Source organism: Neomonachus schauinslandi, chromosome 1 (assembly GCF_002201575.2).
Source record: "Neomonachus schauinslandi chromosome 1, ASM220157v2, whole genome shotgun sequence".
NCBI lineage: Eukaryota > Metazoa > Chordata > Mammalia > Carnivora > Phocidae > Neomonachus > Neomonachus schauinslandi.
The window spans coordinates 93393848-93419614 of NC_058403.1; the positions used below are offsets into that span (position 1 = coordinate 93393848).

Consider the following 25767-nt stretch of genomic DNA (forward strand, 5'->3'; position numbering starts at 1 on the left):
GGTTAACTACTGCTCTCATAAAATTTTGACATCACTGTAGCAGTTTTTGAAATTTTATTCATTAGATGCTTGGATTAATGAAGATGTGAATTAAATATAACCTCTCCATTTCAGCAGACTTCTTAAAGAGGCTGAGTCTTTTAATTTTCTTTAATTTCTTCACATTCCAATAAATTCCTATTGAATTTAAGCCAGAATAGATTAGTTGAACATTTTATAACTTTGTAAATTGTATTTAAGCCAGTATATTAATACACATGCATAATTAGATTTCTTAGATAAATAATTAAATACTAAGCTTGATGTCTATTATACAAAGGCAACAGTTCAAAATCTATTGAGTTAAGTCAGTCCCATTGGTGGCAATCCATTCTGAAAATGCTGAGTGTGTTTGGGAAATAGTGACAATCTCTACAAGAATTAAGTTTTACTACATCCTCTTTTAGTTGGTTCCTCTGACTAGGACACCAGAGAAAATACAATTAAAGAAATCAATACCAAAAAAAACCTGACATTAACTTCATTATAGGTGTAGTTTAAAGCCAGAAAACAAATAAGGCAAAGCTAATGCACGGCAGAAATAAGAAATGTCACCATGGTGTTTGATCAGCAGTATAGGAATGGACTCTGTGGAACTGATAATTTAATGTCCAAAGATTAGGCAGCAAAATAAATCAATTATGTGGGAAAAGTGGGATGGGGAAGACTGGTAGTAAGTATCAGAAGGATACTCAATTTTCTACATTCAGCAGGAAGGAAACAGACTACTGTGAAACTATGACAACAGCCAAATGTTGTGGTTTAATTTATAAAATTTTAAAACTCAAAACTTATAGAAAACTTGAACATAAAATAGTTAATAAACTGGTTTTATGATAACTCAAATGTTCACTTATAATTGAAGCTAGTTTCTTAACTCTTTATGTAATTACAATGTGTCAATTCAGAGGCCAAGTGATTTAGAGTATGCATTAAGTTTATATTTAAAAAATTCTTTTTAGAACTTAGTATTTTAAAAAGAGAGTAGCAGGTATAAGAGAGGCTTATCAAAAATTTTCAAAACTCAGTATATTTTCCTCATCACCAGTAATGTAGAAACCTATTAAAACATAACCTGAATCAATTTTGAAACTGTCTTTTAACAAGTTAAAAACATCAAATGATTTATTTAAAACTCGTTTTGCAAATGTAGTATCAGATAACTCAGTTAAGTCGAAAGTACTGACCCTTGCTTTTCTCCAGAATACTGAATTCTAAAAGAACAAAATTGTACATACAGTTTTCTAGCTTTTAAGAAAAACACTTTTTAAATTCATTAGAAAAGTTACCTCCAATGGAATATACTAAATAGCACAATTCTTATTCAGTACCTAAATTCTCTTAAGTAGAAATATGAAAATTTACTTCTCCGCCATAGTTTATATATTGATCTATGGGGCTTAGTAACAGCAACACTCTTGGCCTGATACTATCATGGATTTTGCTTAAATTTTGAGGGGAAAAAACTAAAAAATCCCACAGGTCAAAACTGACTCATATAAACGGAAAGATTCCACTTCAATAAATGACAGGCAATTTAAAATGCAAAATAAAAATGAAGTAAGGCAGCTCTAAAAGAAAATATAACTTATCCATCCAAAATAGTGCTACTACAGTATAATTCACTTCTTACACGTTGTGTTTATAATCTAGACATAACAAGCATTGCAGTTACGATGCAGCATCAGGTGTTTACTTCAGTGAATGAAAAAAATAATGCTTACAACTCGAATGGCAATTTAATATGAATATATGCATCTTACCAGAGATGTTTATGTTTACTACCAGAGACGTCTTAGAAATTCCATATTCCTCACAAAGTCAGTATAATTGCTGTAAAAAAATCAACTGTGGTTCTGAATACCCATTCACAGTTGATCTCAACAATGTATCTGATGTAGGAGACTGATTATCTGTGACAGGCAGAAGGATGTGGTGGTCCTCAGTTCCAAGTGGAAGAGATAGCGGTAAAGTCATATCAGAAGGTTTCACATCCAATGTTTCTGATAACGGACTTTTTTGTATGGAATCTTGTTCACTCAAGGGATGCTCCTCTATACTAGAATCTAGAATTTTATCTGCACCTGAAATAGAAGTGAGACAAATTTATGCTATCTCTCAAAACAAAACAAAACCCCTTAGACTAAATCTGCTTACCATTCCCAGAACTTGCATTCCAACCTCCACACTTTTTACTCACGCTGTTTCTCTTATGCTGATTTACCCTCATTATCTATTCAAATCCAATTTGGGCCTCAAGCCTAGGTTCAAGCACCAACTTGAACTTAAAATGGACTTAACTGTTCTAGACTAGGGTGAGCTGTTATCTATTTTATCACTCACTTGTCAATTTCTCATGTATCACCTTGTAACATCTATCACTCTTATTGCTACTGAACATTCTACTTCAGTATGCTCTGAATTCTCAACCAGACTAAATTCCTTAAGGGCAAATATCAAGTTATGTTTTTCTAACTCCTTCAAAGTACTTAACAGTGCTATACACATAATAAATTTGTTCACTGAACATATTAATGAGTAAGTCATACTATTCTCTGAGTTCAAGTTCAGAGGTATGGCACTTTTGTATATTTTCAGAAGTGAGAAATTCTGCTCTACTTAGGGAGTGATTATCACACTATCATACACTTTTGCCTTCAAATTTCCCATGAGTTTACCATGCTCCTGTCACTCAAAGGATTTACATGATTTCAATTTCCCTGTCTTCATTAGACAAAACTGCCTATTAGCTTTCATAAAATTGTAATTCTCTCTGTTCTTGCCAAACTACTCTCAGTTCAACCAGCCAAGAATATAACCTGTACTTCCTTGTCCCAAAGACTCCCTTTACAATGTTCTCTCTGCCTGGGACAACCGCTCCTTTTCCTATCTCCATCTTTTGAACTCTCCTTCAAGTTTCCTAGAATTAAGCCTTTCTAGGACTTACTTCAGAAGGACTTTATCTCTTCTTTAGCACTTTTGTGTCTCTATTATACCCTACATTTTATCTTGTAATCAGTTATTTAGCTTTCTGGTCTCCCACACTAAATTGTAAATTCTTTGAGGACTAAGAATGTGCCTTGTTCAACTTCATATATCTTGCAGTTATGTGTACTTTGGAGACAGAGGCATTTAATGTTTGTTGAATTAATGACACTGCAGTTTTCAGAAGTTACTGACTTAATCCTTATTATGTTTCAGTTCACTATCAGACTTGTTAACATCTCTACACACTGAAGAAGCCTAGTATTTTGTTTCTAATAATGACAAACACAGCGAAACTTTTTCAAGGATTCATTTTAAGCAACAGATTCAAAATTTTGTAGTCTCGCTTTCCATTTCTATGTAACAATTTGGGGCTACCTATTTCCCTATTTATATGTTTCTATTATATTCCCTCTTTTATGTTTCTGGATTAGGGTTCATAATGCCCTTTTCTTCACATAACTATAGTAATCCCCAGACTCTAATATGGAGAATAGTGATACATATTTTTTTTTCATATTCTTTCATTCTTGAAACTTCATAAATCAGGTTTTTAAAAGAGGAAATATTTCAAGTACTGTTTATTAGAAGGTCAATATGGAAAGAAAGAAATTCTTACTGAACTTACCTACAAATTATAAAGCTACATACCTAATATATGTATATCTAGTTTTCAAAAATATATATCTAATTTAAACTGTTATAATGTGCATCTCAACATGTTAGGAATAGCACCAATATGAGAGCACCAAATTTTTATAAAACACAAACATTTACCGGAATGGACTTTTGTTTTGTGCTTCTTTAAATTTTTAATATCTGTGTAAGAATTTCCACATAATTCGCAGATAAATGGCCTTTCTCCTGAAAAGCAAGTTAAAAAGTTTAAACTCACTATTTTAGAAGCTGCTAAGACAAAAATATCAATGTCTATGAACACAGTGCAAACATTACTATACTGTTTAAATTTAGTTTCAAATGACCTTTTTAATCACTTGGTTATAATACAGTGAAATGAAAACTTCTATACATATTAGGCACTCCTTTACTTTATACAAGGCATCCCCATTTCTGGGAAAATGGAGCATTTTCATAACAGAAATTTAACTTACTCTTTTACTTCTATTAGACATTTCATTAGTGCCAGTTATCTGCCAGACCCTAAGAGGAATAGCTAAGGGAAAAAAATGTGTAATTATGGTTTCTGCTTTCTGGCAGCTTACAAATTAGAAAATCCTTTAAAAATAGTAACAGAATAAAATGCTACAGAATTATAATTCCTTTGAAATAAGAACTGTTCAATACTTTTAAACAGAGGAGCATGAGAATATAGACGTTTATTAAATGTCTACTAGGTGCTCACACTATTCTAGATAGGAATTATGAGGAATAATTTTAAAAATGAAAAAGTCACAACAGTACATTTTCGAGGTGGCATTTTCCTTTATTTGTTCCGTTTTTCTTCATACTACACAATACTATTACAAGAAACATGTCAATACTAAAATTCATTCTGAAAACTTGCTTACTGAACACTATTTGATAAGAAAATATATTATCCACCTATTCCTTTTCATTTCTTGGTACACCTCTGCAATTTAATCCAAACCATCTAAAAACTATTATTATCTGGCATATTAGAAAATCTATACAATTCTAGACCAAACTTAATTACTACTACTCCAAACTAAAAAAAAAAAAAAAAGTAAAAAATTGATATTTATACATGAAAATATTGCTATAGGTAGAGTACGACTAGATACCATAGAGTCCATAATGGTTTAAAAGTCAAGGTTTACATAAAAAGAAATTAGAGAGAACCAAAAATAATACGTTCTCCCTAAACACAGACCTGTATGGGATCGAAAGTGTTTGTTGAGCTCTCCTGAGGAAATAAAACTTTTCCCACAAATACCACATATGTATGGTTTTTCACCTAGATGGAAAATAAAAGATAGCGAAGTGGTGTACTATACCAATATAATATTTATCAATTACAATAATCTAAAGTAACCTGTTCTAAAATATTATTTAAATTAAAACCTCCTTATATATTGTACTTTAGAGGTATCTTCAATGTGATCCTACTTAGATGAATATTAGTAATTATTTTACACTGTTCATGAGACCTGATGCTTTTCATATAATAAAACTTTATTTCTGCAAATATCCTTCCAGTAGACTAGAGTTGGGCAAGAAGTTCAATTTTTATATGATTACAAACATCTGATTAAAAATTCATCAATCCATTACTTTAATTCTTGCTATCTACTATATTATTAAGAGGAATAAGATTATTTAGGAAAGATCTGTTTTAAAAGGTAGGTACCCTATCAAAACTGAAAATCTTTGAGTATAATTTGCTTCAAAACTGATACTCTGCATTTGAAGTATCTGTTTAATTTGCAAATCTTAGAATGTCTGCGTAGGAAAAGTCCTAAGAAGTCATAAAAATCAATGTTCTACCTAAGCCCACCCCCACCCCATAATTTCACTCTACAGTTTCATCCAAGGAAAGTAAAACAAGAGGCTAAGGAGTTTTTCTAAGGTCATAAAATATGTCTCAACTCAAGTTTATATATTGTCAAAACTCTCTGATGTTAATGTACATAAGTTACATAATAAAAAATTCCAACCACCGTTAGTACTCTAGAAAATATATCTGCTTTTACAGCTAATATTTATGTGAAAATCACAAACTCAACAAGCACAAACACAACAGATATACAACACAGAATCTATAATCTATTTTCTTTAAGGGCTCAATTTCCCTTTTTCTTTCTTTTATTTACAACTTTTCCTTATTTTAAACATCTCTGTCAAATTCTTACCTGTATGTTTTCGAGAATGAGTGATAAGGGAACTAGAGACAGCAAATGCCTTCCCACAAGTATCACACACGTAAGGCTTTTCTCCAGTATGCCTACGAACATGATAGGTCAAAGTGCTGGCTTGAGCAAATCTCTGTCCACACCTATCACAGACATATGGCTTCTCTCCACTATGCTTCCTATTCATAAATAAATATAAAGTTATATGCTGGTAAGTAAAACAATTTGGGTCCAATCTATATAATAAGCATTTTTCATATAATTTTCATGCAGTATTTTATTTCATCTTAACAGACCAAAAATATGTATTTAAAATCAACAGTTTCAATGTACATGTTCTGGTTATCAAAACATCTGTTCTAAGATCAGTTAAAAAAAAATTGTGCCATCATCTTCATATGGTTGTCAAGTGTGCCCCTAATACCCCAATTATTTTCACTTGTCCATTCACTCACTCTTCAAAACTCTTTCCTTAAACCTTCAGCACCTCCTCACCCATCCTCACCCTTAGCTGATGTCCTCGCTTCCTCTTTTACTGAGAAAAATTTAAGCAATCAGAAGAAAATTTCCACCATCCCAATTCTCTACCTATAGGCATCTGCATCTATGTATTTGCTGTTCTTCTGTTAACTCTAACATGAGGGTGACAGTTCATCTGAATCCAGCTACTCCCATTTGCATAATGAAGATACTATCCTATCCCCCATGTCTACTCAATGATTTTACTCCTGCAATTTCCTCCACCATTCACTTTTCCCATCCCATTGTATCGCAGCATACAAATATACTGATGTCTTCAATCTTTAAAAAAAAGACCCCTGATCTCTCTTGCTCCTCCACTTCTCTGCTCCCCTTTATCAAAAATTTGAGTCTCCAACTGTTCTACTTTCATTTCTTCTCTACTAATCTCTTCTCTACTAGCCTCTGCTAACATTGCTTTTGTCAAGAGCACTGCTGACCTCTTACTCTGCTAAATTCAATAGTCATTTCTCAGTCTTCACCTCCCTATCATTAGAATTTGACACAGCTGATTGCTCCCTTCTGGAATAATTTCCTTCACTTGGATTCCAGGGCAGTCTACTCTTGGTTTTCCTCCTAGACTAAATGCTCCTTCCTTGTTACCTCTAAGGGCCTCCTGACTCAGTCCTTTGATCTCTTTTCTATCCACATTCATTTTCCTGGTGACCTCATTCACTGTTATAGTCTTAACATATAGTCTTATATGCTAAAGACTCCCCAATTTTTTTTTTTTTAAAGATTTTATTTATTTATTTGAGAGAGAGCAGGGTCAGAGGGAGAAGCAGACTCCCTGCAGAGCAGGGAGCCCGATGCGGGACTCGATCCAGGGACTCCAGGATCATGACCTGAGCTGAAGGCAGTCGCTTAACCAACTGAGCCACCCAGGCGCCCAAGACTCCCAAATTTTTATCTTCAGCTCAAACCAGTCCCCTGAACTACAGACTTACATAACCAATGTACATCTCCACTCAGATGTCTAATAGTCACCTCAAATTTAACATGTTCAGATCTCTACTCCCTCTTTAACTGCTCTATCCACAAATCTTCTCCATTTCCATTAACAGTAATTCCATTTTTCAGGTGCTCAGGGCTATAAACCTCAGAATCATCTTTGGATACCACTCTTCTTTCCTTCTTTCATACCCCACATCCAATCTGCAGCAAATTCTGTTGTGCTACCTTTAAAAATATGTCCAGAATCTGACTACTTATCTCTTCCACTGTTACCACTTTGGCCTGAATCACTATCACTCTCACTTGAGTTTTATCTATAGCTTCCTAACTGGTAACTTTGCTTCCATTCTTGCAATCTTACATTCTTTTTCTAATATTGCAGCCAGAGTCATCCCCTTAAAATGCAAGCAAGATACATCACCTACTTCTCAATCTCAAGAGTAAAAGCTTTATAATGGCTTATAAAACCTTATACCATCTAGATGCTCTATCACCATTCTGACCTTATGTCTCGCCCTTATTTAGTCCTCTCCAGTCACCTTGGCTTCCTTCTGGTTTCTTGACTACGTTAAGAAAATTTAATGGTGGAGCCACAATTAGAACTCTACTGTCCTGAGTGCTAATACAGTAGTCTATTCAAAAGACTATGGTAAATGACAGACTCAAAGATCAAACAACTTGTTTTTTTGTTTTTTACCTTGCATGAATCTTGAGATTGCTAGAAGTTGCAAATTGTAAATTGCATACATCACATTTATAGGGTTTTTCCTCACCATGATGCATACGACTATGGAAGACCAGCTGGCATTTCTGAGCAAATCCTTTATCACACAATTCACATTTGTATGGCTTCTCACCTAAAAGAACAAGCAAATAGAATTTATATTTAAAAGGAGATACTCTGTTTTAGTTGCTTGAGCCACATAAGCTTTCAAAAGAGTTCAAAACAGTACTATTTTCAGTATTCAGAAAACGTTAACTGCTAGAAGTAAAAAACAAATAGGATTTTTTCCGGATTGTCTATTGAAAACATTGGTAGAATTAAAAGAAATCAGTGTTTCCCAATTCATAATAGTGAAAGGTGATCAATGAGAGAAATACACACTGCATCTTAAAATGTACAAATCTAAGTGTACTAACAGGTAAACGTAGAAGCTGAGGAATGAATGTGTGTGTAATTCTAAGAAACATGTTCAGAAGTTGACAAAGTCTAGGAAACAGAAGGTGAGATGTGTTGGCAAAGTCTGAGAATTGTCCTGAGTTGTAATTACTTTGTCTCTTTATCAGTTCTCTTAATCTTTGTCTCTGTTAAATACTTAGCAAGCTAGAAGCAAGTTTGTGTTTATTTTAACTGAGGGAAAATGGTACAAAGACCTCATACATTGGGACTTCAGAGTTACCAGCAGCAATAAAACCACCATTAAATACTTGGTCACAATTAAAAAGAAATTTTCAACAATCTAATATGCTAAATACTTTGTGAATGCAAGTATATACCAAATGTTGGTCACAAATAGTCAACACTGCATATTAATATGTTCTATACGAAAATATTGTTTCAGTCACAGTACAAAAGCAATTATATCTCCCACAAACCAGTCTTACCTGTATGAGTTCTTACATGCGTTTTCAGCTGGTTACACTGGGTAAATGCCTTTCCACACAAGTGGCAGACATAAGGTTTAACTCCTTTATGTATTCTCATATGCCTTCTCAAGCTGCTGGCTTCTGAAAACACTTTCCCACATGTGTTACACATTGGCTTGGCCTTGGAATACCTCTGATCCAGCTCTTCCCCAGAGCTCTCCAGCTCATAAGAATTCTTGACACTGGCTATATTAGACATAGAGTGTTCTTTCAGAGCACAGTTTGGTTGTGATTTTCCACGTTTCCGTTTCACTGTAACAGTTTGCACAATATCTTGTGCTGGAAAAGTATTTTCCACAACTGACGTCAATTCGAGTTCTGAATTATCATTTCTTTGTGCAACTTGTTCTATTACAGGTGTGGATAATTTATTTGCATCTAAAAATAATTCAACAGATGCATTCTCTAAAATGTCACTGGGATATTGCACTGTTTTATTCTGTCCTGTTTTCTGGGAGTTGAAGGCCTTCTTCTTCTTTTTAGTTTGAGATGACTTCTTTGCTAAAGCCCCTTGTTTAGGATTTGCCTGAACTAAATCTGTAGACACTTCTGATTTTTCCCGACTGTTATAATCTCGTAGAGTAAGGAGACAAGTCTGTTGATTCAATTCAATGTTTCCAGTAATACTAGATATCTCTGTAGAAGAGGGATTAGCAATAAAAGCAAAATCTTCCATCTTTATTTTACATTTAGTGACCACCTCTTCCACTTTGAGATAGTCAGCAGCCTGATGAATTTCTTTAACATTCCAACTGTAAGGAAACAAGGCTAAATGACAATATTCTGAACAAAGAAAAACTATTTGTGAAACAGAGCTGCACATATATTTCAATGTCTTTTAAAAACCTAATGAAGCAGAATGATGAAAAAGGCATAACTAGAAGAACAAATTTACGAAAATTCATTCACTCATTCAGAATAACGTGTAGGCAAAAATCTCCAGTTTTGCAGAATTTGAAAAGATGAAAAAAAATGGTTACAAACTACATTATGTACCACTATGGAAAAAGAAAATGTTAAAATTACTGTGTGTTTTAAAAAATACTTGCAACACAAAAGTAGCTGTTGGCAACTTACTGCCTCCTCCCATTATCCTGAGTCCTGTTCAGATATAACCACCTTTTCTGGAGTGGCAACAGCGAGTCTAAAAAATTATTTCCTATTATCTTTCTCTGCTCCCCTATGAGGGACTTTAACTGTGCTTCTCAAACTTTCCCATGCATCTAAGTCACCCAGGTATTTTGTTAAATGTAGATTCAGATTCTGTGGGGAGGTCTGTGATGGGACCTAAGTGTCTGCATTTCTAACACACTTGCTGGTGATGCCAATGCAGCTGGTTTATTGATTACACTTGGAAGGAACAAGGATTTAGAATGCACTAAGGTCTAACAACCCTCCCGTGTGTGTGTGTGTGTGTGTGTGTGTTACTCAACTCATGTTAGTTGGAGAGTCTGTCATCATTAGAATTATATAAAAAGACTTAAGTTCATCCTGTTCAACATTCCAGTCAGTATCTACTGAGCATCTACCATGTGTGGTACACTAAGAGGGATATTAAGAAATATCAAATAGTCCCTGCCCTTCAGAAGCTTATAATGTAGTGAAAAATTGTTTGATTACTCTAGCATTACAATGTCAATTAATCAGGGTAAGTCAGCACCTTTAGGCACTTCGATCTTCTTAGCTATAAAATCTGAGAGCTGAGGGGCGCCTGGGTGGCTCAGTTGGTTAAGCATCTGCCTTCAGCTCAGGTCATGATTCTGGGGCCCTGGGAGTGACCACCACATCTGGCTCCCTGCTCAGCAGGGAACCTGTTTCTCCCTCTTCCTCTGTGTTCTCTCCCTCTGTCTCTCAAATAAACAAAATCTTTATTTAAAAAAATCTGAGCGTTGAGTCGGTATTAATTAAAAAATATGACTCTTTTAATTATCGGAGGACAGATATACATACACACACACAAACACACCCTTCAAGTAACCTTACTACTTGCCATTTTCCCCGAATGATATTTAACTCTTCAGAAAAAAAATATATTTTCCCTTTTCCCTCTTCATTATACATATAAGCCAGAAAAGGGTTTTAGTCATAGCTGATAACATAAACATAATGCTATTAATACATCTTTTTTTTTCTTTAAAAAGGAGTAAAATTTGAAATGAAATTAAAAATTAACTAGTGTCATGAACCACTCGGGTCTTTGAAAGTATAGTACAGTATCTACAGATCTCTATCCATTTTCTCATCATCTAATGAAAACGTCTTTATTCCAAGTGCCACTTGTTTCTTCTTTTTTAATTTAACATTACACTGGCTTTTAAAAAATTGCCTTTCATCATATACATAATCATTTTTCAGCTCATTAATGATTAAGTAAGTTTATAGGCCAGTTTGGAAACCTAATCACAAGTTTAGGGAACATTTTATTTTCTGGGAAAATATACCTAAAGTTCCTAAATATACTATAAATAAACTTTTGGAGTATAATCTATTTGCAAATGGAGTCTTTCCCCTAGATAAGAAAACATTACTTAAAGATTTCTTTTCTTATGTCCCTTGGTTATAATTTTGGAATATATAATGAATGATCTTTGTAATGAAGTTAATTCTCTATTTGCAAAGATAAAGCACAAATGCCCCAAATATAAACACAATCTTGTTCATCTTTTATACAAAATGTTTTTTGCCATATATACAGTAGCATTATCACTTTCTAAAAATGTTTTTCCTTAAGCATTTTTATTAATTTTGTTACATAGTCTGTTATTAAATTACAATAAATGAGAGATACCACTAGAATGAAACCAAATTTATCACTTATTATACTTAGGCCTCCAATTATAATTGTGCTTAGTGCTCCATAAAAATGAACCACCAAACATGTAACAAGGTCTGGTAGCTTTTAAGACCAATACAAACTAGCACTGAGTGGCACATTGTTTAGAACTGATACAGTATTTCGTACAAATCATTCATCTATTTCATAGACAGCCTATAATCTCAGTTACAGTTAAGGGAATCAATCAGCATTTGTTTACAACAATAACTGTTTTTGTTTACAAGCATGAAGTTACACTGCTTGCAAACTTGCTTTCATCTTTTGAACAGTCATTTAATTACATATTGCCAGGTATATGGCTAAATGCTTTACATGAATAGTTCATTTAATCCTTAGGACATATCTATGCAATCTGTAATAATCCCATTTTACATTCAAATGAAGGCTCGGAGGTCCAAAGAAAGTAACTTGTACAAGATCACAGTGTGTCAGAACTAAGATTTGACCAAGGAAATCTGGCTCATGAGTCCACTTAATTCTTTATTATTTTGTTTTCTTTCACTAAATTTAATCACTAAGTTGTACAGACTTTCTACTTTTGAGGTAAGCCGTCTCACATTTGTGGCTGGGCTCAAACAACTAGTTCTCAGGAAAGAAGATATGTACCAAAAAAGATTGAGCAAAAATCTGGCTCTTTTTCACACTGGTTCTTTGCATGAAGGCTCAAAGTAAGCTGCTCTTCAGTGTGTTCAAATCAATTCAAGATTGTTCTGGAAAAGTTAATTGAGAAAGGGAAACCACTAAATTGAAGATCAACCAAAATTCACTAGTTCTGTGGTTATTTTATAGTACATATTCTAAATATAGATAAGAGGCACCTGTAGAGTCAACTACTCAGTAAATTTAAATAATTCGTCATGTAGGTTAATCTATGACACTGGTCTGTTCCTTTAATCAACTCATACAGAACTGACTCAAAGATATCATTACACCAAAATTTAAAAATAATTCCAAATAGTATGAATGTTTCCTTTTCAAAAGGATTAAGGAACATCCTGATTCTAGCTTTTTAAAGAAGTATAGTTCCACAATAAGCTGCAGTGTAAAACAGAGAGAAGGATTCTGCTTAATGTGTATATGCATATATATAGAGAGAGATCATCCGGAAAAGAATGAAAGAATATTTATCAAAATGTTAACAATGATTATCAGTGGGTGGCAGAATTTCAGGTGTTTCCTTTTGGTTTCTTTCCTAATTTTTCTCCAAAAATTGTGGAGTTAAAGGGAGAGAGGAGAGTAGAAAAGAGAAAATAAATGAAACTAATATTCATCGGGAGAAGGGCCTTTGAGTAGATCCTTGATCTTCACAGTAACACCAAGGTAGTTATTACCATCACATTTTTACAGATGGGGAAATTGAGGCCCTCAGAGGTTGCATCTTGCTCAGAGACACAGCGACTGACAGGCTGGATCTAACCCTAAAGCCCATAATCTTTTTATGTCAGATTATGATCTAGTCATGTTCACACTTTCATCATTAAGAGATGGAGGAAAGAAAACAGGAGTAATCTGATTGGTTTCTCTTTCACCTCCACCGTTCTCTCCACAACTGATAAATGCATTAGTATTAAACCAATTATATAGTTCACTATGCATGGGGGAGACATAGTGCCTGCATTATCAAATTCCTCAGAACCTACTTCTTGTAGTGCAGTGAGAGCATTAAGCATTTCAGAAAAGCCTTCTAGCACCTTGGATCTAATTTAAGCATTAGTACTGATAGCTTTACAGAGATGACAGGAGTCACCTGCCATTTACACTCCAAGTAAATTATTTTCCTGAAACAAGATCAGGAAGAGGTCCTGCACATTGCTATCTATGGTTAGAAATGGGAGTACTATTAAACGAACACAGAGAAGCATCCTTCTTTCTTCATCTACACTCCCTTACCTCAAGCACCTTAAGAAGTAAGGGACAGAGTAAGGAAGAGAGAAGAAAAGAGGTACATAAAGACCAAAGAAACTGGAATTCATTTAGAATTCATTGTGTGTGTTCCCTAAGTTTTCATAACTGAAATCATAGGCTTTAAGTAGATAAATCAAATGTGTCAGAAAAAAGCTTTAATCTTATTAACACCTGTGCTTTTTGTGCTTAAGAAATGTAGTCTGTTCATCCCCAATCAGTAATACGGACTTCTTTATTAAAAACAACAGTAGCATTATGCACATGACTATATGAAGACTCCAAGTTAAGGGGAAAAAATACAAATATATTTTAGCTCTACAGACTGCTGACCAGCTTTTATAGTGAAAATAAAATGTGTACTTTACCTGTCAAGATTTAAAGTTCCTGTGTATATAAACTCCAACAGTTTCTGAAATCCATCAGCCTTCACCTGACTCTGATCAAGGAAGACATTGTTCTCAGAAGTGCTTCTGTAGATCGCACCAAAATACTCACTAAATGAGGCAAGCACATTCCTATGAGCTTTAAACTGGAATTCCCCAATCACTACGGTGCAGTCACAAAGAAAACCTGCTTCCCGTTGTTTGTTCAGTCTCTCTAAAAGGTGCTCACAGTGGTGCGAATACTGCATTTTGATATCAGAATGGAATTTTACCCTTGTTCTAAAAGACAAAAAGAAATAGTAAGTCAGTAACCCTAAGTTTTCATCAAACGTTTCACCCAAGCAATTGGTAAGGGGAGAAGGGACATGCGACAGAACATGGACAAAAACAAAGTCAGTCCTCATTTATCCCCCGCCCCGAAAATTCTTATCAAACAGAATAGTTAAAAATGCTGAAGGTAAGTTCCTGTATATCTTTGTTACATCTTGGACAATTAACACAATCCTTTGGACACATAAATAAATGGCGATGAATGAAAACACTTGCACAAGCTGAAAAAAAAACACCGCAAAATTTCACGTTTTTGCAGCAGCTGAACCTTCAGACTTTCAAGCTCAGTACGCATGCACATGCTGGGGAAAAAATTTAACAAACCACTAAGAAATGACCTCCTTTGAACAGATGGCAAAAAAACACGGTACGAGTTCTTTAAAATTGTTCTCGAATCACCGAAACCTGTTAAGTTTCCGTGATGCACAGCTGCTTCAAAACGCGAGGCGGCTGCCCAGGGGGCGGAGAAAGAGCAGAGCCAAGGGTTGTCAAGGTTCCGTCACTCGCCCGGAGGAGGCCACACCCCCTTTCTTCCCACTTCTCCATTCCCGACCGCAACGGAGAGTGACAACCAAAGCCGGTGTCTCCCGGCTTCTGCCGCACTGCCCTTCGCCAAGCTCCCACTACCTCAAGTTCCCATACCAGAGGCTGTGGCCAAGGCCAACACGGGGCTGCCTCCCCAAGCTTTCCACGTTAATACCTTCGCCCCGACCTGAATTCGAACTCCAAGAAGCCTATCCTCCAATGGCCCAGCGTCTGGAGAGAGCGGGAGTGGCAAGCTGGGGGGTGAAAAAAGAACTCACCTAGAGCAATCCAAGGGGGAACAGTTTCTTCACGCTCTCTCTGCCATTTTGGAAGGACGTCACCGCGCCCGCTCCGCCTCTTCCTTCTTCCTCTACGGCGACATCATATCCGGCCCAGGCGTCACATGGAAACGGTGGAGGCTCTGGGACTGTGGAGGTCCGACACCGGGGAGGACAGACAAGACTCGTCCACAGAAATTCCACTCCTCAGCATCCTAGGGCCCCCACGCGAAACCGCAAACGTCATGAATACGGGACTTAAGGGCTCATTCATAGCGCCCCACTTGTCTTCCTCATTCTGAACATTGTGGTCGGCCGACAGTCAGCATCTCTCCTACGGCCCGCGGTCGGGCGGCGCCGCACGGAGGCCCTCTTTCCAGGAGCCAGATTGTGCACTGCATGCTGGGGCTTGTAGTTTCTCGTCTTCTCCCATCATCCTCCCCTTCCTCGGGACCCCGCCAGTGCAAACAGCTTGTGTACTTAGGCTTCTAGCCATGGGAGATTTTCGAGCTGAGACAGATCACCCCTTTTCAGTTTACGTGCCCGAAAGCTTCTGGGACCCTCCTGGGTTTTGTTTGCATCAGCCGACTGTAGCCTAATTTCCAGGATATCCTTACCTGTTAACAAGTCTGCGATGCAGCAAAGCGGAGCAAAGCAGTAAGGTACACTGAGCACGCGCAACATTGCAGGAAGGTGGGCTTTATACCGGAAAAGGTTCTGCGTCGGGACCAGAAAAATTTTAATATCATGATTTATATCGAATTCAGATTTTGTACAGTGAAGGAAAAGGAAGCCAGTTATCTGCGTAACATACAAAAGGCGCAGAAACAGTAAGATAAGTCCTGTTAATATGTTACAGTGAATTTTTCCCTAGTACTTGCGGACATCATAAATCTCAGAAAACCAAAACTTCATTTATTCTTGTTAAAAGTTGTGTCAGGACTTTAGGATATTTACTCATGACTTTATTTTAAAGGACAGTCAACTGGAATTTACTCGTTTCTTCTGAGATTTTTCCAACGACATTCTGTTTGCTCTTTAACTTCTTTTCTCTGGTCCGTAAAAATCATATTTGTGAATAAAGCCACTACCCTTATGTTTATAAGGGAAAAAGTTGAGTCGAGTTATTGATTTCATCTTTCTGATTCCACTTTTATATTTTGTCGGAACCCTTTTCAGTAGTTTATTCAGAAATATTTATGAGTCTCTACCAGGTGTTAAGCATTACACCAAGTATTTATAAAATAAGAGTAAAATATGGTCTCCTGGCGTTTAGGGATATTTGCAGTGTGAAGGGGAAAACTAATGGAAAACTAAATGACTTGTAATACAAAGAGTGCTAAGGAGGCAACAGGGTTAAAAGTTTTTAACACCGTGTTTGAGGTCCTCTTCTAGGTTGTACATTACATTCTTTTTCAGTAGTAGGTTGGGAGTTGAATTGTTTTTTTGAACCATTTCTGCGTGGCAAGCTGTCAGTAAAAACATTTGCTGAGTAAAATAACCAACGTGAAAGTCCAAATTCCCACTGTTCCACAAGTTTGTATTTAGGTTGTCTTTTAAAAAACTAAATTAGTGAAAAATAACACGGCCCTGTTTGAAGGAAGCCAATACGGAAAAAGGACAGCAGTTGTTTCCGCCCGGTTTCGAACCGGGGACCTTTCGCGTGTTAGGCGAACGTGATAACCACTACACTACGGAAACCTAACTGGTATCTGTGGTTCAGAATAGCCTTGATATGGATGTAGTACCGTGAAATTCCTGGGCATTTAAAGTAATATTAAGGCAGCTTTTAACAGGAAAACAACAACAAACAAACAGAAAAGGAAAAATGACTATACTTCTAATTGTGTAGTGCTGAAACTATTTCGAAAGTTGGAATTTGCCTGCGCTTTTTTTCCCCAGAGGCTCCTACGGACCGCTGCAAAAACCAGGCACAGGTTCCTTGCACTTCCTTTGGGTACACTTTCTTCTGTGGGAAAGAAATGTTTTATTTGACATTCTTTCCCCGCCACGCATTGCTGAGAAGCCCAGGGCAAGTGCCGGGCTTCGTTGGCGTTCCCCATCTTGCCGCTGTTTGCAGCACCAAATGCCACCGCTGTTATTTAGTAACGTGACCTTTCAGCCTCTGGTGGAGAGACAGGTAAATAGCTTCTGAATTTCCTCCCCTGCTTCCATAGGCCAACCAGAGGTTCGAACTTGCCTACTTTTAAAATTCTCTACACGGTGTGTAGAAATAGGGGGTAAAAAAATCAGACATCAAGATGCACTTTTTGGCACGCAGTGTACGTAAATTATTCTAAACCTGAACTTCGCATGACCTAAGGAATATCGCTTTTCTTGCAAAGAGGCAGACACATCCTTATGCCTAAAAATAAAATATTTTTAGGAAATGAGAATGACCTTCCATATCACATGAGGGATAACCGGGTGAGATTGTTAACAATCAATCAAAAAAAAAAAAAAAAGCAAGATTCTACCTTTTTGGTTTTGAGTACATTTTGCTTAGAAACTGAAGGAAAGATACACAACAAAGTATTTGCCCATTATATAGAAACATTAATAAAAGTGTATAAAACCCACTTTTTTTCCTTTCAAGATTTTATTTAAATTCAAGTTAGTTCACATATATTGTAGTATTAGTTTCAGGGGTAGAATTTAGCGATTCATCTGTTGCATATTAACACCCAGTGCTCATTACATGAAGGGCTCTCCTTAATGCCCATCACCCAATTACCCCATCCCCCACCCTCTCTTTTCTAGCATCCCTCAGTTTGTTTCCTATATTTAAGAGTGTCTTAAGGTTTACCTCCCTCTCTGTCTTTATCTTATTTCATTTTTCCTTCCCTTCCCCAATGTTCATCTGTATAAAACCCAGGTTAAATCCTAGCATTCTTTCCTTTTTCTTTTCAGAAGTTGAGGAGGGTTTCAGAAGATTTTCTGAAACCGAGCTTCTTCTCCGACAACTTTCCCCTCTCAAATCTCTCCACCTTTTGCTAGTTTCAAGGGCACTTTCCAGAGCTTTCCGCAGGCCCCTGGACAGATACATATTAAGCAGAATTTAAAGGCTTTGGAAAAGAAAATTGTTTTTATGGCTCATCGAGGTATTAGAGAAAGCCACTTGTAAAGGGTTAGATTTGTATCGTTAAGGAAGAAAGTTGGGTTTTCCTGATATTGGTATCCCTGGATTCCAGGGGGTGGCAAGTGACCCACCCCCTGTGAGATGCAATCGGTGGGCAGTACTTTGGAGAGTCAATGGGCCAGGCCTCTCCCTGACCCCTGCCCTCACTTGCAGGCGCAGGCCTCGTGGGGCTAGGCCAGGGCCTCTGTGACGCGACGTTCCAGGCCGTGGGCCTGTTAACGCTGCCCAGAGTCCGCGGCCCGCACTGTCCGCCCTCCTGGCACAGCCCGCAGGCAGGGCGGTCGGTGTGGCCAGACGACGGGAGGCGGCGGCGGCGGCGGTATGAGCTACTACCAGCTACCAGTGGTGATCGACAACGGCTCGGGAATGATCAAGGCGGGCCTGGCTGGCTCGCGGGAACCCCAGTTTGTCTACCCGAACATTATCGGCCGAGCCAAAGGCCAGAACTGGGTGGCCAAGGGCGCGCCGGAACTGTGTGTGGGCGACGAGGCGCAGGAAAGGAGAAACTCACTGTCCATCAGGTATGGCCGTCTCCCAGCAGGCAGGACCCACGTGGGGGCAGGGTAAGTCCAGATGAGGGGCGCAAGGGTGCGAGGATAAGGAAGCGGGGAACAGGAAGGTCTCACCCTGCTAGTGCAGGCCACAAATCTCCAAGGGTGTATAAATAAAGTTATCGTTCATAAAATACAAGTTCATTAAGAATATCACTTAATTCATAGTACCCTTATCATGTGGGTTTCTTCAGTTAATTGATATTAAAACTGTACTATATTATGTAAAGATTTCCCAATTTTTTAAAAAAGATTTTCTTCTAAGGGGGGGGGGACAAATGGAAAGCAAAAAAAATTGCAGAGGAAGGTAGTAGCTATGCTAACTTTTGCTGGCAGTTACATTTTCTGACTGGCAGTCACTGCCCACAAAGGGATACTGGTAATAAATATGGGGATTAATCCAAGCTTGAAGAGAATAGATGCTGGAGAAATTAAAAGCTGCCATTGTTTTAAAAAAAAAAAAACAAAAACGCTGCCATTTATCTTACTGCTTTTCCTACAGCTACCCAGTGGAGCGTGGTCTGGTTACTTCTTGGGGAGACATGGAGATCATGTGGAAGCATATCTATGATCATAACCTGAAGCTAAAGGCCTGTGATGGCCCAGTCTTGATTACCGAGCCAGCACTGAACCCACTGGTGAACCGGCAACAGATCACTGAAGTGTTTTTTGAGCATCTGCAGGTTCCTGCCTTCTATATGTGCATCCAAGGGGTGCTGGCTCTCTTTGCCGCTGGCTTCACAACCGGCTTTGTGCTGAATTCAGGTGCTGGGGTTACCCAGTGTGTGCCCATCTTCGAGGGTTACTGTCTGCCTCATGGTGTCCAGCAGCTAGATCTGGCAGGCCTTGACCTCACCAACTACCTCATGATGCTGTTGAAGGACCATGGCATCATGCTGCTTAGTACTGCAGACAGAAAGATTGTCACAGACATTAAGGAAACCTCTTGTTATGTGGTAATGAACTATGAAGAGGAAATGGCCAAGAATCCTGAGTCTATAGAGAAAGTTTACCAACTGCCTGATGGGAAGATGATCAAACTCCATGACCAGCTCTTTCATTGTCCAGAGGCCCTCTTCTCTCCACATCTTATGAAACTTGATATGCCTGGCATTGATAAGTTGTGTTTCAGCAGCATAATGAAATGCGATACAGATCTGAGGAATTCGTTTTTCTCCAATATTATCCTTGCTGGGGGATCAACCTCTTTCCCTGGTTTAGATAAGCGGCTAGTTAAAGATATAGCAAATATGGTACCTGCCAATACACCCGTGCAGGTTACAGCTCTCCCAGAAAGGAAACTATCAGTGTGGATGGGAGGCTCTATTCTTGCATCCCTGTCTGCCTTCCAGGACATGTGGATCACCGAGGCAGAATTTAAAGAAGTTGGGCCCAACATAGTACACCAAAGATGCTTCTGAATACAGATAAAATGGTTAGAAAAAAAGGTTTTGACAGAAAACTGGATATTATAAGTATCTGGGGGGAACAGGAAGTATTTCAATTATTGGATTGTCCATGTCTCTTGCATTTCTATGATGGGGGAAAATAATGTGGAAGTAAACCATTGAGTAGAGACAAATTAAATGCTAGAGGAAACTATTCTTGACCTTGGAGATCTTGTATTTCCTTTGGAAAAAGAGCAATTGGTAGTACAACACGTGTGCCCAATGAATGATATAGATTTAAGTTTGTTAAGGTTTACAGAAAGAAGGTTGCTGTCAGGAAAGATTTCATAGCAAATGTATGCCATCATGGATGGGGTGGCATTAGGATGGGTGTATGGTAGAGGAGGAGGAAGAGGGCAGATATCCAGAAGAGCATAATGGAAATGAGCAAGGGCCTAGGGGTGAGAATGAACAAAGCATATTCAAAGCATGCTTAATAGACTGGTTTTAGTGAAACGAAGATCTCATAGGGAGCAAACTAAGAGCAATGACTAGGAAGGTAAAGGAAGGCCAGGGACTGGACTGGAAGGCTTTGTGTTAAATGTCCTATAGGCAAAGGGGAACAATTAAAGAATGAAGACACAGGAAATTAAGTTAAGATGAATGTGGCCGTAGTTCGGAAGATAAATTGGACTGGGAAGGCCCTGGAGATTGGGTGGTCAGTTAACAAGTTACTAGTCTAGATATAAAGTAGTCAAGTTTTATACTCAAGATTATAGGCAATAGGAATTAAAAAGAAGAAATTACAAAACCTGACAAGTCTTGGTGTCTAATTAGATACAAAGGGGGGGAAGAAGGGTGTAAAATGACCTGGATTCCTGATAATGACGGCAGTATTAACATAACTCAAAGTATTTCGTATTTGCTCTATGCAAAGCACTGTGCTAAGTGCAATGAATGCTAAATCAGGAGTCAGATCCTTTCCTTAAGAAGTCAGCAGTCTAGTATTACAGATGAAATTTTTACCTTAATTATAATAATACCAAATAGAAAGTGATTTAATGTTCTCAGAGAAATATAAAATGCTCTGAGGGCTCAAAGGAGGGAAAATACCTTGAGGGCTCATGGAAGACTTTCTAGTAGATTTGGCTTTCGGGCTGGGCTTGAAAGACAGTTGGAATTGAAACCTAATGCAATGCCCTTTCCTCAGAATTTAGGGGCAGCATATGTGGATTTAGGTCCAGGCCCTACCACCTACCAGCTGCAGGAACATTTCATCCATCAAGTGGGGGCTGCTAATCCCTATCTGTCTCATAGTCATTGTGAGGTTCAAATGGGATAATGTCCCTAAAGATACTTTCAAAATACAATAAAACAAGTTATTTTTTGTTATAGAATTAGATAATTTATAGGTCCAACTTAGATGCTACTTCCTCCACGCAACCAAAATTCATTTTATACTGCAGCACATTGTATTACTTGTACTTCTATTGACCACTTAATTTATGTGGCCTTACTTTTTGCTTGTCTTTCTCCCGCACTAGATATGTTCTTAGAAGATAGGGATTGCGAGATTTCCTTTTTCATCTCTATCTCCTTCCCTAATGCTCTCTATGGTGCACTCCCAGTAGGTATGTAGATATGTAGAATTGACCAGAAGCACATTCTGGGCAGAGGTTGGAACGTTAGGGCAAAGGCTCCAAGGTGTAAAAATGATGGGCGCATTGTACAAGTAAGAGTAAGTAGACCTGAGTCAAGCATTTGTGAAGAGGTGCATTTCATTCCTTGGTACTTCTCTCCCTCTTTAGTGATTGTAAGCAAAACTAGATTGGATAAGGTGTAGAAAATGATTATCTGCGGGCAGTTTGAACAGTTGAAGCTGCGCTCACTAGATTCACAAGCACTGTAGAGAGCATGAACTCACTCTTCACTTTAGAATTCCTAAAGTATTTTTTTTTCTAAAAGAAAATAAGGCTATTTATCTAATTATCTAATTTAAACTTCAACATCCCAGAGAGGTGGGCAAAATTATTCCTATTTTACAAATTAAGAAATTGAGATTTAAACAGGTTAAGAGATTTAAGTTTAAAGTGATCCCAAAGTAGCTTGCTAGGTTAGGCAGGCAAATGATCCTTAACCGTGGTCTCAGGTAGTTAACCCAACAACCAACCTGGAATATTCTGTACTGACTCCAGCCTCTAACATGGGGTCATAAATGATCCTTTTCAGGTAATCTAGGGATAGGGAATAAAATTCGAAAATCACGTTTATATTTTCCCCACCCTTAACAATCGCTGGAAACCAACGCCCCTAACATTTTGCTTTTCTCTCAGATTTAAGTGTCAACAGCGACAACTCCACAGAATTCACCCAGTGGAACAATGAATTCAACAATTAGGATCTGCCAGTTGTATGTAAAACAGTATTATACCGGCCATTATAGAAAGCCGCTACAATTTATGGTGGATTGTTCTTTTTAACCTAATCACAATATTAAAGCAAAGCCAACGACTGAAAAGCTTTTATTCCTAATAAAAGGTAGATTCAATCCTGAATGTTAAAATTAAGAATGAAGTAGTTATACTTAATAAAACCCATCCTTTGTTCAAGAAGTTGAAGAGCGGCATTCTAATGAGAAGGGAGCAGGGTAGGAACTCCAGGGCAGTCCAACGAGTCGAACCAATATTCTGGTTTAGTCAAGGCTGTCCGGGAATCTATTTTCTTAAAGATCTCTAACAAATGTGATTACAGTTAATTTCCCCGGCCCTAAAATTTTTCTGTGAACTCCATTTTTTAAGGTGGTCGAGCGCACCGTACCCTGTCTGTAGGTGATGGAAAATGGAGCGGTGCAGTACTGCAAGTTAGTTTTTACTCTCAAAGTACGGACGGAAAGAAAGACCTAACACTTGCCCTAACGAATGTGGAGGAGGGGCGCGATTGTCCGCATGGCCGGAAATAGAACTTCGGGGGCGCGGAGGGGGAAGTGCCGACGCCGGGTCTCGCGAGAGCCGAGACGGGTAAGCTCCGGCCAATCGGCGCGGGCCGCGGCCGCTCCCTTTATAGGCAGACGCGGCAGGTTGTAGCTCGGATTGCGGAGGGTGGGCCTGGGAGGGGTGGCGGTCAGGTTCTCTCTAACCCTAACTGAGAAGGGCGTAGGTGTTGCGCTTTTGTTCCCCGCACGCTGTTTTTCTCGCTGACTTTCAGCGGGCGGAAAAGCCTCGGCCTACCGCCGTCCACCGTCCAGTTTGGAGCAAACAAAAAATGTCAGCCGCTGGCTTGCTCGCCCCTCCCGGGAGCCTGCGGTGCCTCGCCCGCTTAGCCCCCGCGTCCCGCCTGGAGGCCGCGGTCGGCCCGGGGCTTCTCCGGAGGCACCCATTGCCGTCGCGAAGAGTTGGGCTCTGTCAGCCGCGGGTCCCTTGGGGGCCAAGGGCGAAGCTCTGGCCGCAGGGAGAGAAACGGAGCGGGTCCCCGCACGCGGTGCGCTTCCCTGAGCTGTGGGACTTGCACCCGGGACTGGGCTCACACACATGCCGCCTGCTGAGCGGCTGCTGGAGGCTCGCAAGTCGGCTTTCCCACGGGAAGGGGTTGTGGGAACTCCCTTTTGTGCGCTTCGCTCTCCCTTCCCTATCAGTGGTGGGCCTGTGGATCCCCAAACCTCCGGATTGGACCAGGGTGCGTGCAACTTGATAGACAGGTGGAGGGCATTTATACAGTTTGCCCAAGTGAAAGGGCAATGAGCCAAGCAGCCAGCTAGCCATTCTTTTGTAGGGTTTTTGTCCTAATCCCCCTCTTCTGGTTTTGTTGCCCATTTGTATCTCAGGTATTTTTTGGTCTGCGGATTTTGTTGGAAGTTTTTGTCTTTACCAAAGTAGATTTCTCGGCCAGTCGCCTCAATCGGTTGCGAGATTGTTAAACATTTCATAAGTATTTGTTAACTAGAACTAGCGTGTTCTCCAAACAGTGAAAACTGTGCTCCTTGATGGTGGTTGCGTTTTAATTTTCTTTGCCTCTGCCTTTGGATGCGAAGTGTTAAGTGGTGGCAAACTGAAGGGGAGTTTACGGAGAAATATATTCCCCGCCCCCCATTGGATCTGGTTTTCTTCCCGAAAAGAAAACAAGCTGGTGGCCGTCTAGGTTAAAGGAAACAACCTACAGGCCCTTCTGCCCACTCATCCCCAAAACCCAATTCCTAATTCCAGGCTTATGTATTGGATTCACCCCAAATTTGGGCCTTCACTTCCTTAAGACAGCTGTTCTGGGGGCAGTTGCTGGGAGAGATGATAGCCAGCGGCCTGCATTACAAAGGAAATTATCAGGGGTGATACCCAACTCAAATCTGACCTGACAATGGAAAGGGTCAGTCAGGAGGACCATGTCAGCAAATTTGTAAATGTGTAGGTCTGTAGCATCTCAGCCCATTACCTAAAATAGGTCCTTCAATGTTGTCCAACACAGTTCTTAGCCCTATTATGGGGAAAATGGGAAATGGGGTGTGGGAAAAAACTGGAATTCACTGTTGCTGGTAATGTTCTCTTAAGTAAAAAAGGAAAAAAATTTCCCCAGTCAGCTTGGTTTTGTGGAAAGGACACAGGGTGAGTAACCAAATGAAGTGATAGTTCTGATTTTCTAGATTCTTGAAGTAACTCAGCTTCACTAAGATTCCATTTACTCAGAAGTTGATCTTTGAAGATCTCTTGAGGATTGCCTGGGTTCCTTGAGCTAAAATAAAAGTCTTTTGTTCCTGCTCCATCTAGTGGTACTTTTGCTTCTCCACATTCACAAAATTGGTGGTGGTATGGGGCCCGAGGCAAGGATGGTCATCTACAAGGGAATGTTTTTGTCTCATTTTTAAAAAGAAAATGTAGGGCGCCTGGGTGGCTCAGATGGTTAAGCGTCTGCCTTCGGCTCAGGTCATGATTCCAGGGTCCTGGGATGGAGTCCTGCATTGGGCTCCCTGCCCCGTGGGAAGCCTGCTTCTCCCTCTGCTTCTGTCTCTCTCTCTCTATCTCTCATGAATAAATAATTAAAATCTTTAAAAAAAAATAAAATAAAAAGAAAATGTAATTGAATAAACACAATTTAAAAATAAGCCCACAGCTGTTGTTGTTTTTTTGTTGTTGTTGTTCTCATATTTGAAGTCCTCCCTGGATAATGTCTTGTAAACATTCCAAAGGAAAATTCTTAGTATTATAAACACTTGACATATTTATTCTATTTTGGTAAAATGATTCTCTTCCTTAAGTTATATAGTTTTGGAGTAAGAAGGGGCCATCAAGGTCATCCAATAAGAGAATTTACATGGAAACCTTTTGTAGATAATAAATAATTATGACAAATGTGACTTACTACTATAAGATTTAAATCCCTCTAGCAGATAAAGAAACTGATGCTTAAATGGGTTTAGATGACTTGCCTGAGTTAATTATTTGCTGAGTTGGGACCAGCAACAAGGCTTCC

At 38.7% G+C, this 25767-nt stretch overlaps 2 protein-coding genes and 1 non-coding gene across 3 annotated transcripts; 1 reads left to right on the plus strand and 2 right to left on the minus strand.

Annotated features, from left to right (window-relative positions):
* Positions 1 to 149: 149 nt before the first annotated feature.
* MYNN (myoneurin) lies at positions 150 to 15320 on the minus strand. The gene is made up of 9 exons (XM_021702591.1): positions 15233 to 15320; positions 14082 to 14378; positions 8934 to 9727; positions 8026 to 8185; positions 5856 to 6034; positions 4877 to 4960; positions 3802 to 3888; positions 1803 to 2123; positions 150 to 177 (listed from the first exon to the last, which is right to left on the minus strand). The coding sequence occupies exons 2-8, from the start codon at positions 14345 to 14347 to the stop codon at positions 1861 to 1863; spliced, it is 1833 nt and encodes a 610-aa protein (XP_021558266.1). The 5' UTR covers positions 14348 to 14378; positions 15233 to 15320; the 3' UTR covers positions 150 to 177; positions 1803 to 1860.
* Positions 15321 to 16860: 1540 nt separating this feature from the next.
* Positions 16861 to 16933, minus strand: TRNAV-AAC. Its single transcript has one exon. It is a non-coding gene; the product is annotated as a tRNA-Val (tRNA).
* Positions 16934 to 18692: 1759 nt separating this feature from the next.
* Positions 18693 to 20516, plus strand: ACTRT3 (actin related protein T3). The gene is made up of 2 exons (XM_021702653.1): positions 18693 to 18892; positions 19425 to 20516. The coding sequence occupies exons 1-2, from the start codon at positions 18693 to 18695 to the stop codon at positions 20341 to 20343; spliced, it is 1119 nt and encodes a 372-aa protein (XP_021558328.1). The 3' UTR covers positions 20344 to 20516.
* The last annotated feature ends 5251 nt before the right edge of the window (positions 20517 to 25767 follow it).